The 14,280-nt window shown below is 36.8% G+C and overlaps 2 protein-coding genes across 2 annotated transcripts; one reads left to right on the top strand and one right to left on the bottom strand.

Annotated features, from left to right (window-relative positions):
* Window positions 1-8,487: 8,487 nt before the first annotated feature.
* Window positions 8,488-11,291, top strand: LOC119641879 (zinc finger protein 354B). Its single transcript, XM_038040769.1, has 4 exons — window positions 8,488-8,781; window positions 8,851-10,113; window positions 10,198-10,381; window positions 10,441-11,291. Exons 1-4 carry the CDS (start codon window positions 8,656-8,658, stop codon window positions 11,193-11,195), a joined length of 2,328 nt encoding a protein of 775 aa, XP_037896697.1. The 5' UTR covers window positions 8,488-8,655; the 3' UTR covers window positions 11,196-11,291.
* On the bottom strand, window positions 11,209-13,508 carry LOC119641880 (MAU2 chromatid cohesion factor homolog). The gene is made up of 3 exons (XM_038040771.1): window positions 12,619-13,508; window positions 11,925-12,555; window positions 11,209-11,872 (listed from the first exon to the last, which is right to left on the bottom strand). Exons 1-3 carry the CDS (start codon window positions 13,412-13,414, stop codon window positions 11,290-11,292), a joined length of 2,010 nt encoding a protein of 669 aa, XP_037896699.1. The 5' UTR covers window positions 13,415-13,508; the 3' UTR covers window positions 11,209-11,289.
* Between the last annotated feature and the right edge of the window lie 772 nt (window positions 13,509-14,280).

Raw genomic sequence — 14,280 nt, 5'->3', positions numbered from 1 at the left:
CGAATTGCTTCATTGGGAGTGTATTTGATGGATAAAATTTTCCCATCAACACGAGCTCTCCCTGCATTAAAGCCGGCTTTTACATTTAAAAAAAAGCCGCAGTTTCCAGGTACACAAACGAAGTGACAGTCATCCACTTGAGATTCATGCAACATCTTGTGAATATCAAACACATATTGATTTTCTGCATCTCTTTTATTTATTAGAAGTAGAACTGACCTGCTGTCAGAAAAAATAACAAACCTTCTGATACCATCGGAGATAGCAACCTTAACAGCATGTCGAATGGCGAGCAACTCAATAAAAGTCGAAGAAAGTTCCTCTTCCACTTTAACTCAATGTACTGTTTCAGACAGATGTTTCACGACCGAGAAGCCAGGTACGTTATGTCCGATGGAACCGTCGGCGGCATATATATCGTAGCCGTTGTTGTAATAAAAAAGGAGCTTTTCTTGCCATAATAACCTCATACAAGAGAAGTTAACATTTTGTTTTGAGGTAGAGATCGATTCGGGGATGTTCATGAAGACTCTGCATTTGCTGGGAATGAAATTCAAGGGGAAAATTGAATCTAACTTATCAAAAATATGAGGAAGTCTTTGATAGCAAACGGTATAGCTGCAAGTGACAGTATCACTGAGAGATATAATTTCCTGAAAAAAGGAAAGATTTATCATCTTGACTTTAATTAACTCTTTGGCAGTGCAAAAAAGGCTCTTTCGGAAACGTGCCACTCACCAGATATGACATTGAGAATATGTTGAGGAGTTGAGGGGGTCAGTCCAGTACAACGCTTCAACATTCGGTTTTCAAATGCTTGTATACGTTTCTCAATATATTTTGGGAAATTGAAACATGTGGAATGTCCAAATTCAATTTTGGACCTGACTAGAGATTTGTAAACGGTCAAAGCATTTTTGGGAGGCCTGATTGTTTGTCATGAGTTTGATGATGCTGCATCCATGCTGACAATCTTTGAACGCCTTTTCATAATGCCCATGAAGGATTAAGCTGTCATTTAAAATTCTCCCAAGAAATCGAAGAGATTTTACCTGATTAACTTGTGTACCTTTGATAAGAAGTCTGATTTCAGGTTTAGAACCTTTGGCAAAATAAATAGTGTTTGTCTTGCTGGGGTTAAAATATAAATTAAGATCACCGCATGCATCGAAAAAGAAATTCGCTTTCATCGAGAGGTTATTGACGGCTGCTGAAAAAGATGAGTCCGCAGATACAATTAGAAAATCATCTGCATATTGAAAAATATGAGTTTTGAAGATCATGCAAAGAAGTTACGTATAAATTGAAGAGTATGGGGCTTAAACAACTGCATTGTGGGATACCACCGCATATTTCAACTTTTTCGGTACCCATCACCAACACACTCTTGGATAAAATATTAAGTATCCACAGCCGCATTTGAAGAAGAATCAAAAAGTTTAAGAGAATTCTACCAAGCTTAATCAAGTTGACACAGTCATAGGCTTTGCTGACGTCCAGGGAGAGCATGACAACCATTTTCCCTGCTCTTTTGAAGCTGGCTATGAGAAAACACAGTTCATTAAGGCACATATTCGTAGATTTGCGTTTTTGGTAGGCGTAAGAACGAGCTGGAATAATGTTGTCAGTTTTCAGGAAAGCAGTTAGTCTCGTTAACCATGAGGTTGATAGTTGTCACGGTACTAGCCCCTTTGTTGCCGGTAGAGCGTTTTTTTTATTGAATGGGGGTTTGGCTCTCTGAGCCTCATGACAAAGAATACAACAAACAAAAAAAGAAAAGGTCTCGTCGGTTGTCTACCGTCCGTCTGTCCACCGTGAGTCAGTCTGTAACCGTCTGGAGTCCTGCCTACAGTGCCATCATATGCACACTCCCTTCATCTCATCTACAGCGGTGGCAGCCCGCGCTTAGCCACTCATCGGGGACACAAAAAGGAATTAAATAAACTAAAATGACTTACAATACAATGCAACCGGTGCCGGTGTAGCGTCTGCTGCGGTGACTGTTTCCTTCGGCAATTCCTCCTCCTCGTTACTTTGTTAAGTTGCTCCTTAGCGTAGCCCGAAGCGATTGTTCCGATGAATTCCTATCACGGCTGAATGTCATTCTTTTGATGAAAATCTTTCACATGTGTGTATGTGCACGTGTGTATACGCAATTTACAAGTTAATAAAACTGGAAAATTAGTTTTTTTTTTCCTTTTAATTCATCTGGATTGAAGTAAACACTTTGATTTGTTTTCCTTTTTTGTTTCTTTTTTTGTTCTTTATTTCAATTTTTTTTTTCCTCTTAACAAGTAATGATGTCAACCAAAAAAACTTTAAGTTTCCAATAATAATGTTTAAGACATTTTTGCAATAATATGTTTAAGAAATTTTTGCAATAATAATGTTTAAGAAATTTTGCAATAATATGTTTAAGAAATTTTTGCAATAATAATGTTTAAGAAATTTTGCAATAATAATGCTTAAGAAATTTTTGCACTAATAATGTTTAGGAAATTTATGCACGACTTTCGCTTTTAGCAGCCTTCTTACATAGGAAGGTATATTCTTTTTTTTTTTTTTTTAAAAATGATAAACTGTTTCATTGACGCTTTGGAATTTTCTCAGGTTTTTGTACAAAGTGAAATCTCCTTTTTTGTTCTTTCATCAATCTTTTGCAGCTAATTGATGCGAAATTTTTATCAACTTTTTCTTTTCGACACTTAATGTTTGCCGTTGAACTTTCATTTTGGTAAGAATTTCAGAAAATTAACAAAAATTTACACGACCATTTGTTCATAAATGTCCTCTTTTATCAACAATTTTCTACATTATTCACTTGGTAAAAAAACTTTTTGTTTCTTGTTTAACTTTAGATTCTTTCTTTCTGTTTCTTTCCCCTTTTTTTTTGATATTCAGGTAAAAGAAATCATTGAATTAATTATCAAAAGGTGACAAGTCCACAACTTTTATTGCTATTAACCGATCCAGAATTTGGATGAATTTTTCTGTTAAATATTACTCAATGTAAATTTAGGATATTTCTTCTTTAAAGTGGAGTTTTTGGTTCACAACAAACGTTTAAATTTAAAAACCGAAGCCAATAATAATTTTTACAACTCGCGGACAAGTCCGCACTCGACCAGAGGCCAAGTTGTTCTCCCTTCTCTCTTCAAATTAAAAAAAAAAGACAAACTTCTCATTCTTACTCAATTTCCGTCTTCTTCTTCCTGTTGCTCTTTCTATAGCGGCTTGCCGCTACTCTCACAAAAGCAAGCAAAGATCCCGCAAAATCTTACGATTTTTGCCTATGCTTGCAAGAGCAAAGAAAAAAAAAGGAATACCGCAAAATCATACGATTTTGCCTGCACTTGTAAACAAGGAAAACAGAAAAGAATAAAACAAACATATCCCGCAAGATCTGATTTATAAGCAGCACCACAAAATCGCATGATTTTGTCTAACGGCATGCCGTTATTCCGCTGCTTGCGGTTGATACAGACCGACAGACACCCTACCCAAGGTTTGTTCGCGGCCGTTACATAGTCTTTATGAATACAGATATCAGTGAAATTGGTTTGAAGCTACTTGAATCATTTAAGTCTTTACCTGGCTTGGGAATGGGAACTATTTAGATGCAACGCAAATCAGAGGGTATAAAGTTGGTGGACCAGCAGTTGTTAATTGCATGCAAAAGCATGCTAAAGCTTCCTCCAGACAGTGCTCTGAGCATGTCATACTTGACTCCATCACAACCTGCAGCAGTAGCTCTCTTCCTGGAATGTAAAACATACATTAGCTCATGCAATGAAAAGGGTGTTTTACTGAGACTACTAAAAGGAATTGAAGGCATTGTAATCGGATTGACAATTGGAATGCAGCACTTGAGCATATCTAAGTATTTTTTATTATCATGGTCATTCCATACAGCACAACCGGTTAATTTTCGACTAGAGTGTCGATGACCATTGATATAATTTCAGAAAGAACGTTTCCACATAAATCTTTAATCGCGATAGCTCTATGTGTCCTTTTCGCCTTTCTAACTGCAGACCTCCATTCTATCAGTGTTTTCATATATTCAATGTAGTTGGCTGGGTTGGCATATTTACTCATTTTTTTTCTTGCAGCTTGGTATTTGCGGAAAAGTGTTGACAGGGAAGAGTTACACCAAGGTTTAGGTGAGAAAGACTCAATGTCAGGAAGGTTGGTTCTAGCAGACCTGATCACAGACTGAAAGGCACTTTGAATTGATGATAAATCAGAAGAAAGATCAACTTTAGACTGACGGTTCATAAGTAAGTGGCGTGAAATGAAATTTTCTATTTTCTTAACGGAATTGTTACAACTGTGGAATAAAATGGGGGAGTGCTGACTTTTGCCAATGGAAACATTGGACGTGTTCCAGTTAAAAGATAAAATTGTTGAATTCGAGAAAGTTAGATCCAAGACACTGCTCGCCGTGCGACCACTCTGGTTACAGTGAAAGGCAGTATTGCTATTATTTAAGACACTGAAACTGCTGGAATTGATGGCATTTACAAGGATCTTGCCTTTGTTGGTCGAGACTTGATCGCCATACAGGCGATGTCTTGCATTGAAATCTCCAGCTAGAATCTCATTTTGTTCACCGTCAAGAAAGTCGCATAATCTCTGGATCTCATCACGAAAGGTTTGCACATCGAGACTGGGTGGAAAGTAGCATGATGCTATGAAAAGATTGGGTTTCATGTTCATGGTTTTGATGATGATAATGTCAACAGCAGAGTTATAGGGAATACGTCGGAAATTGACACCTTTCTTAACTAATATACTAACACCGCCATAGCCATCATTTCGGCATTTGGTGGCTGAGGCATAATTAGAAACTTTAACTTCGAAACAATTTTCATCTTTCAGAAAAACTTTACTTAAGATGCAGAAATCAATCTTGTTTGAGTTTAAGTAAAAATCCACAAAAGACAGGTTACGTCGGACACTTTGAATGTTATATTGTAAGAAGGATATCAAGTTAAAACTTGAGAAAGAACCTCAGCGGATTTCCTCGTAGTACTGGGTGCTTGAACGGGGCAAGCAATGGCACAGACAGACATTTTTTCTTCAAATTCTTTAATAAGATTATGAGGGATCATCGGACGGATACTTTCTTGAATCGCGAGAATTAATCTTTCAAGTTCTGAGGACCGCAAATAGTTGTTTGAAATTATTGGTCGCCAAAGACTTGTTCCAGATGACTTGAGGGGTGTATTGGGAGAAGGCTTGGTGGGTGAACTGGGAGAAGATTTGGAAGGAACCGATTTCCTTTTGACGACAGCATTATATTTATTTTTGGTTAAGATTTTGTTGGCATTTTGATTATCATTCTTGGTCGAAATTGCAGACGTGTTTCCCAGTGGAGAGAAATTGTCGTCATAAGTGATGTCATCGAGACATTCGAAATAATGTGCGGAAAAATTCTCTTTTACATCTTTATACGAAAGATTTTTAATTGCCATGATCCTGTTGGTATTTGATTCAAGTTCCCTGTTAGGGCAAAACTTAGTGAGAGTGTTGGGCTTACCTGAACCACAGGACAAGCACTTCATCGTCTCGCAGTTCACACACTTCGGGGACTTCCTACAGTTAAGGCACCTGCTCTCTTTGGCTTTGCAGAATTTTGACACGTGACCGTATCTACCGCACTTAAAGCAGCTTTAAAGTGGGTACAAATTACTCAACCGTCAGATAACAATAATTAAATTTTATTGACTTAGGGAGGGCTCTCCCTTTGAAGCCAATTTTGATGCTGGTTGTGGGAATCCACTCACTTTCTTTTTGTTGGGATTTCTTCTTTGAAAATGGACAGCGGACTTAATCGGAATATCGGATACGGCGTTTTTAATTATATCATCGACACTATGTGTGCATGGGATGTTTCGAATGATTCCAAATCTCTCAGTGAAAGACCTCGGTATGTACGCCTTTAAATTCTTTTTAGTAAATTCATTATTCGTAACAAAATTGTTGGCATTGGCAGCAGAGCTGAAAAACAGTTTGCCTTTGCCCCTGCTGACAACTTTTAATTCTTCTAAACCGTACATATTGATATCCTTCAAGTAATCATAAAAATAGAGACTGGAGTTAATATTGATGCGATTTCCTTCTGCGTCTGCGGCTTGTCGCCTGTTTACTAGGCGCAATTAAAACGTTTGCGTTAGCTTCTCCATTAGCAGATAAAAGAATATTATTCTCACCCATTCTCGATCTCTTGGTGTGCCCAGTGGCGTTCATGTAAAAATCTTCACAACAGTCTTTATCAGTAGTTATAAGATCAGACCCGGTCTCCATAGGGAGACGGGCTGATGTGTTTTTGGTTGTTATCACACAAAAAAAAAAAAAAATCACAAGAAAAAACAATGACGTGTGGTATCAAGTGTGAATGAAATGCGAATGCTTTTGTATGTTTACCTTTGCTTATTCACAACAGATGTTATTTATATTATAATTAAAAAAGAATTTGTTTTATTTCATAAGCTTAATTCTGTTCGTTAGCCAAGTATTGTCATATTTGTGATATTTACGAAATCACGTTCATCACTATTACAGTTTTACTTCATTATCAGGAGTATAAAAGGGAAATTTTTTTTTTTTTATTTTAAGCGACGCTGTTCATACTCAAGTGTATTTCTTATAATGATATCGTAAATGCTTATGAATATTGCTGGTTCTTTATTAAAATTAAATTTAAAATGTTAGTATATATATAAATTTATATATATATTTCGTTTATTTAATATTTTTATACTTCTTGTATTTTCAATCCTGCCACAAGGGTATTGCTTTAGAAACATTTGCTTCTTTACATTAGCTGCTTCCCATTCCTTTATTTAAATGTATGCCAAAAACGCAATATATTCCCAACGCACATAAAAACAAAATGTTTCATTTGTGTCTCTGTGCGGTTCACGACTTTAATATTTTTACATCGATAAACTTCGGCCCATTTTCGATCGATATTGTACCTGTACTGTCTACATCATATCTGTCCGTCTATAGAAAACTATTAACTACATTAAATTTTAGAGCAACGCGAAAGTGCGACTTTGGGAGGATTTCTGTATTTCTGGGTCTTCATAACCCACCACGCCTATTGTCTGCTTCGGCCCATAATATCTATGGGGGACCCCGGTCCTCTTATAACAAGAAGCAAAAATTTAAATAGTTGACATTTATTTTTATATTAATATTTTTCTCTTTCATTTTATCAACTTTTTTCTAAATTCTCCTCCAATACATATCGCAAAAAATATATATACTTAGATTTTGGCTTAAATAAAGAAAACCAAAATGGATTACCAATTTGTGTAGGTATGTGTGCAAACCAATCATAATTCAATTCGATCATAAATCATTTATATACGTACATATTGGTTATTAAAAAGAAAAAAAAATTTTAATATAATATATAACCGTGGGTACCGCTGGGTTGCTATAGGCGATTATGAAAACGTTGTGCATCCAGGGAAGTATCAATAATGCAAATGGCGTTATAATATGTATACTTTTTTGCTTGTGTTTTTGTTGTACGTACGATAGTCTTCACAATCTCCAACCCTCTTTTAGTGGCACTGAAGAGTGGCCCTCAAAAAAAGTTTCGATCGATTTTTTTGTCAGATAGACAAGAGAGGACTATCAAACGCTGCGTTATAATGCGGAATAATTCTTTTGAACGTTAGTAAGTTTATGAAATATGTAAGTAATAGGAACATGTTGTCCACTTTCTTTCTTTCGAGCCGATACAGCACTATAGATGGGTAAAATCTGGCTTATGTAATAACGGCGCAAAACGTAATAGTTCTTTTAGGTCTTCTCTCAGGTCTTCAAAAGAAAATTTTTGCTTCCTCTGATCATTCGAAAGTCTTCTTTTTCTTTTACCTGCCAGTCAGAAGACTGGACAAAGATGCGAAATTGCACACGAAACGACAGTACCAATGCCTGAGGTTAATTTCTTCCTAACCAATTTTTCACTGGTCATGAAAATTTGTCGAGTTTTTGGTGCCATTTACATTTGCCAGCAGATAGCGCAAAGCGATACACAATGCACTGCTTTCGCCTCTCTTACTTGACCATGTTTAGAAAACTGGCTTTTCAGTTCACCTGAAACCCCTTAATGGACACCAATATATGGAAGAAAAACGCCGACTTTGTTTAAGATATGCTTCGATATAAAGCTAAATGAAGGCGACATTCGAATCCTGATCTGGCGGCAGGATGATATAGTGAAGATCAAGAATCATCATAGCAATCGCTACAGTGTAAAAGAACTTAAACTAGTACAGAAAAAATAACTTCCAAATTCAAAATAAACTGTCTATTTGTTTTACCAGGTTATTTTATTTTGGTTTATTTGTTTGTATAAAAATAAAACCTCAGGGTTTGTAAATTCCCACGGTCTAACAACAAATAGCCTAAACTGAAGTACAATCCCAAAAATGGGAATCAATAAGCATTGTGTAGCTTAAACGTAAGCAAGAAAAAAAAAATATATATATGTATAATTAGTTTGTAGTGGTCGGGGAAATTCATGTTCTGGGATATTTTTCATGGTCGGGGAAGTTATTCGTCAAGTCATATGCACGTTTGCTATTGATTGATAACCGAAATTTGAGGACTTTTAAATGCAACACGGAAGTGATGGATGTTGAAAAGATCTGCAGAACGTGTTTAACATTAAGTGGTCCATTGCTTTCAATTTATGATGATGGTAAGGGTGGTTCTGGTTGTTTGGCTGATATGTTACGGGAATTCACTAAAACCAAGGTACGCAAAAAAGAAAAAAGTTTTGTTTTATTTTAAATCCAAATTGCAGCATGTAATGTAATATTGCAGCCTCAGTGTAACGACAACCTACCGGAACGCGTATGCCTTTCATGCATAAGCGAAATTAACCGCTGTTATTCATTTAAATTGAAATGTGAAAATTCCAGCAAAACACTCCAACAATTAATACCGAATGCCAAAGGCTTGCCAGACGTTACCGAAAAGTCGGTATCTAACTGTGAAAAGGCAGTGCAGACAAACAAAAGAGCACTTATCTCTACATATGTTCAGACGTTTGCTTTGTTCAAGGACAAGGAAATACAAACTGAAGCACGAGATGCAATGCAAAATTTTAAATTTGAAAGATCTTCAGAGCTCTCAAACGCTCCACGCTCAAACAATCCCGTCCGTTGTTTTAAGCGTTCGACAGACTTAGAAGCAAACGTTCACACGTTGTCTCGTCAAAAAAATCCTGATAAAGTTTGCAATAGACTGTGCTTTGACACTAATTTAAAAGATACTGCTCTGAAAGCAGCGGAAATGGCGCGGGAGGAAGCCTATATTCTATTAGATAACAGTTCAACAGAAAATGATAAGTTTTACATACGTAGTGAATCAGATAATATAGGAGCGCAGGATTCGATCAACGTTGTTTTATCGAATCATTTCGAATTTTACAATGATGAAGACGAACTCGATGAAGATAATCGAACGGAGGAACATGATTACTCTTGTGGAAATGTGGACATTCCTGACATCAATTGTGCAACAGATCAATCACTAGTCGCCAACGGTGTGTTGTGTAAAATTAATAGACACTTTGATTCCGCTTCTGATGAAGATGGCCACAGCTGGGATAAGGAGGAACACAGAGCAACAAACTCTGCCAGCTCGCAACTCACGGACAAGCAGTCTAGTCCTGTAGCAATCATTAGCTCAAGTCGTTTGGATTCAAATAGGGAAGAGTACCGATGCCCATACTGTATTATGACTTTCGTCAGCTTGAAAACTCTCAGGCGTCATTTATCCAAACGCCACAACCTAGAACTTGAACCATCCCAAATTATTATTGAGAAAAAAGTAAAAAAGTCTGTTGAAACCATAGAGGAGAAGATTGATGAATCTGCAGGCAATGAGCAGAAAAACTTGACAAAGGGAAATGTACTAAAGCCTCACTTAATGCCGCGAGACCGTGTTTCAACTTCTAAATCGGACGAAGCCGCATTAACCACTTTTCAATACTTTTGCGATTATTGTAAAGCTGGCTTTGCATTGCGCAAAACTCTAACTTTGCATATGAATCAAAACTTGTGCACCTCCAATAATTTTAAGGTTAGTTTTCATGATTTATTTATTAACCAATTGTGGATGTTATCTTGATAGTTTACTTTTTTGTATCTTTCTGAACTAAATTAGTGCGACGCATGTGGAAAAATTTTCTTAACCGAAAAGAATTTAGAAGCACATATCGCTACGCACACGAATGAACAAACTTGTTTGGAGTGCAAGAAAACATGTGGGAGCATAGAGGAACTTAGCGCACACATGATTAGTGAACATAATCGAAATCCCCGCAATCAGTGCAAAGTTTGCAAAAAAGGTGAATTAAATGTTTTTTCCCCTAAAGATCGCGTTTTCTAACTTCCTGGTTTGCTTTAGTATTCACTATGAAGACATCACTTATGGATCACATGCGCATACATTCCGGTGAAAAGCCATTTCTCTGTACAATATGTGGGAAAAGCTTTCGTCAAAACTCAAACTTACGACAACACTTAATGCGACATACGAATGAGAAAAATTTTAAGTGTGATGTATGTTTAAACGCTTATGTAACCAAAGCTGAATTGTTTTCTCATAAACGTTCACACACTGGTGATCATCCGTTTAACTGTGAAATATGTGGATCGAGTTTCACATCTTCAAGCTCTTTGCAGAAACATCGTCGCAAACACACTGGAGAGCGGCCGTATGCCTGCGAGTTTTGTCCCATGCGTTTTACTGCTTTAAATATATTGAAAAATCATCGTCGTACTCACACCGGCGAAAAGCCCTTCAAATGTGAACATTGTAATAAAAGTTTTTCACAAAAGGGCGATTGTCAGATGCATCAAAGGACTCATGGTGAAAAGGATTTCAGCTGCGTGTGCGGCGCTAAATTTTCGAAGTCCTCTAATTTACGTTATCATAGGCGAAGACAACATTGCCGATTTTCAGATGGAGATGCCGCAAGTGAACAAGATGCTATGGATAATGCAGAAATGCATATAACTTTAGTAAAAGATGAAGATGGCGACGAACTTATTACTATCTCTACAAAGGGAGAACGAGAGAACGCAAATAAACATAAGCTCGGACTTGGTATACAAAACGAAGAGGAATTGTTGGACATTGCCATGGAAGATATATGTTAATTTATCTTAATCTTAATCTATATAAATTTAATACAGATTTTCAATTAAGTTTCCCAACTTGTACGCAATGCTTTGAATTTTCAAACTTCTTTTTCTAGTAGTACGATTGCTGATGATGAGTCTGATGCTGCTGAAAATTATGATGTTGGTGCATCGTATGTACCGCATTCAGTGGCGATTGATTTGTGTATTGAATTGTTTGTGATACAATTGGACTTATTAATGCAGCGGCCTGCGTAGAAGCTGAATGTGCTGCGGTTAATGCCACATTATTTGACGACGCTGTGTTAATTGTGGCAATAGCAACTGCAGTGGCGTTAGTAGGAGGAGGAGGCCCTTTTAACCAGTCAATTAAATTATGATGTATGCTTTGCACGCACTTTAACTGATCCGCAATCAAATTTTCAGAATACTTTACATGATTTGCTAAAGCTTCTTTTTCATGTTGCGCATCTTTAGACATTCGATGCAAATCTTTGAGAATAGCTGATCCCCATAGTTGCACATGGATATCAGGTATTTTCGATGCCAACTGCATAGCTGGTGTCACCATATTCATGCTTTCTTTAGAATTGCTAATGCTGAGGAATACATGAGACAGTAGTACGAGTGAACAGGAAGTAAGACGATTCAAGTCCTCTGCATTAGCCATTTTCAAAGTCTCTCTCAAAAATCGCCTAAATATGTAAAAACTTATTAAACAAAAATGTGGAAATAAGAAACCCTTACTTGGCTTCATGAAAGCTGGCTTTGTGAAATGCGTGCAAACCTTGAACATAGTAGAACCCACCCATTAAAGCTTGAGAGCTGTATGTATGCGTATTTTCTGTAGATACGGCATCCAAAATTTGTTTCAAGTCCTGATCGCGCTTAGTTCTCAAATATATGATGGCCAAGTTGAGTTTAGCAAAGAGCTTCAAGTCACGTTCAGTCGTTTCGTTCACACACGTAAGGAATTGATTTTCGGCATGTTCAAAGAAACTAGTGGACATTGCGTAAAGACCCACTAAACAATGCAACTGTGCAGCATGGCGTTTGAGCAACTGACCATTTGGTCCTGATGATAAGCACACATCACGAGCTGCGGCTATTTCACGTATAGCCAATTCTCGATTTCCCATTACCATTCGACACATAACGATATGTTCCAGTAAAATTACTTTAAACACTGACAATATACACTTGTCATCTTGCGCTTTGAGTTTCTCAATTTGGGTCAAAGCCTTTTCAGTATACTTTTGAGCTTTATCCATATAGCCAGCCATCATTGAATGCGATACTGTCACTAAATAAACCAAAACGTATAATTGTTCTTTAGGCAACCAGACAAACATTTCCAGGGGATTTTGTCCAAAAATAACTAGAATCGTTCAGAAAAAATTAAGAATTTTTCAGCCTCAATATAAATTGAAAACATATTCACCCTCATCTGTTGGCCAATTCGGGGCCATAATAGTTTGTATTGACATTTGCAACTGTTTTAAGCTCGGTTTCACAGTCTTAACTTGACCTAGTGCTAAATAGTAACAAACCTGTAAAACCAAAAAGAACACTTTTAAATACTCCTTTTGGTGTGGATTATTGATATGATTGTCGATAATAGCACCGGCCGAGTTCAACAGCGCTAATACGTCGTTGGTTTTGCGTTCAATCATTAGAATCATAGCTCGTGACAACAAAAATAACACTTTTAAATAAGTAGCTCCAGCTTCTTCAGCTGATTCAGCTCCTACAGCTAGCAATTCTGACGCTAAGTTGTACTCTCGGTCGTTCGCATGCAATTGAGCCAACTGCAACAGAAGCTTACAATGCCAATAAACGTTATTCAAAGAAAGTTCAATGGCTTTCCGTAAAATTGCTTTCGACGTTGAATTTTGATCAATTTGTAAATACAATTCAGCCAATAAAGATGCTGTGTCGAATTTGACATCATCAAAATTTAATAGGGGTTCCGACAATTTCCAGGCCGCCTCCAGATGTGTTCGAGCCATATCGGTGTTATTTGTGTATGCCATTAGGATTTGACCTAACTGGAGATGAGTTCGAGCTTCCACTTTGGATGGTGGTTGAAACGTAAACAGTGCCTGTAGGCATTGAATGCACTTCTTTATATTGGGTGGTTGAGAAGTGCGAAAGTTTTCAGCTAATCCTAGTAGCGATATATAGCACGCATCTTGAGAGGTTGTCGCATTGTTGGAGCCTACCGTCTGCAAACTCATTACGTTTACTGCCTTGCTAAAACTTGTCTTTCGTAAAATTATACATGATTTGCGTGAAACATATGTAATTTGCAATTGAAGCCAAGTAACAATGATGCCATATTCACGAGCAGAAAAAAGTGCTTGCCGGAATGCAGTAGTCGTATTTTAATTATAAGGACTTATGAACATGTAGAGCTTTGAAGTATAAATTAAATAAGGAGAAAGAAGAGGGGCCAACATTATCCATTCGGTTTTGTTTACACTTTCCTCTGAAAGAATACGATACCGCGGCCGTCCGTTGTGCTCATCACTTGGGAGTTTTTTATATGCAAACAAAAATGACGCCATAAAGGGTTTAGAAACTTCCAACCAGCCATGCCACCGTATTGTATCAGAGCCAATTGTAAAAAGCAAAAGCATCTTATTTTAGAATCAAAATAAAGCAATCAACGTTAACAACATACAATCAATATTCGAAACAACTGGAAATTTTTTCTGACGAGTCTTTTCTGTGCTAGTGAAAAAAGGAAAAAGCCTCGCATATTTCAATTCAAAACAATTTAACTAAAATGAAAACTAATAATATCTGGTAATATTCTTTAGTAACTTTTTTTTTTCAAGTGAAGAAATAGTTGTACCTTAAATTACAATCTCGTAAATTGTTTAAAAAAAAAAGGAAAATGTATAAAAGAGCTTTTCTTTTTTTCTTACTTCTGGATTTTTGGTAAGTGCTGCACAGGATAGCATTCACAACAGCTAATAAAACATTAGCCTGTCTCCCAATAGAGACAGGCTCTAATCAGATTAAACGACTTTGAGGACTATTTTGTGAATAATATTGATATTGTGCGTGGTGCTGAATTAACTTTCTCACTGCCGGTTCA

This window comes from Glossina fuscipes, unplaced genomic scaffold (assembly GCF_014805625.2).
Source record: "Glossina fuscipes isolate IAEA_lab_2018 unplaced genomic scaffold, Yale_Gfus_2 185, whole genome shotgun sequence".
Taxonomy (NCBI): domain Eukaryota; kingdom Metazoa; phylum Arthropoda; class Insecta; order Diptera; family Glossinidae; genus Glossina; species Glossina fuscipes.
This window is presented reverse-complemented; position numbering and strand designations above follow the sequence as displayed.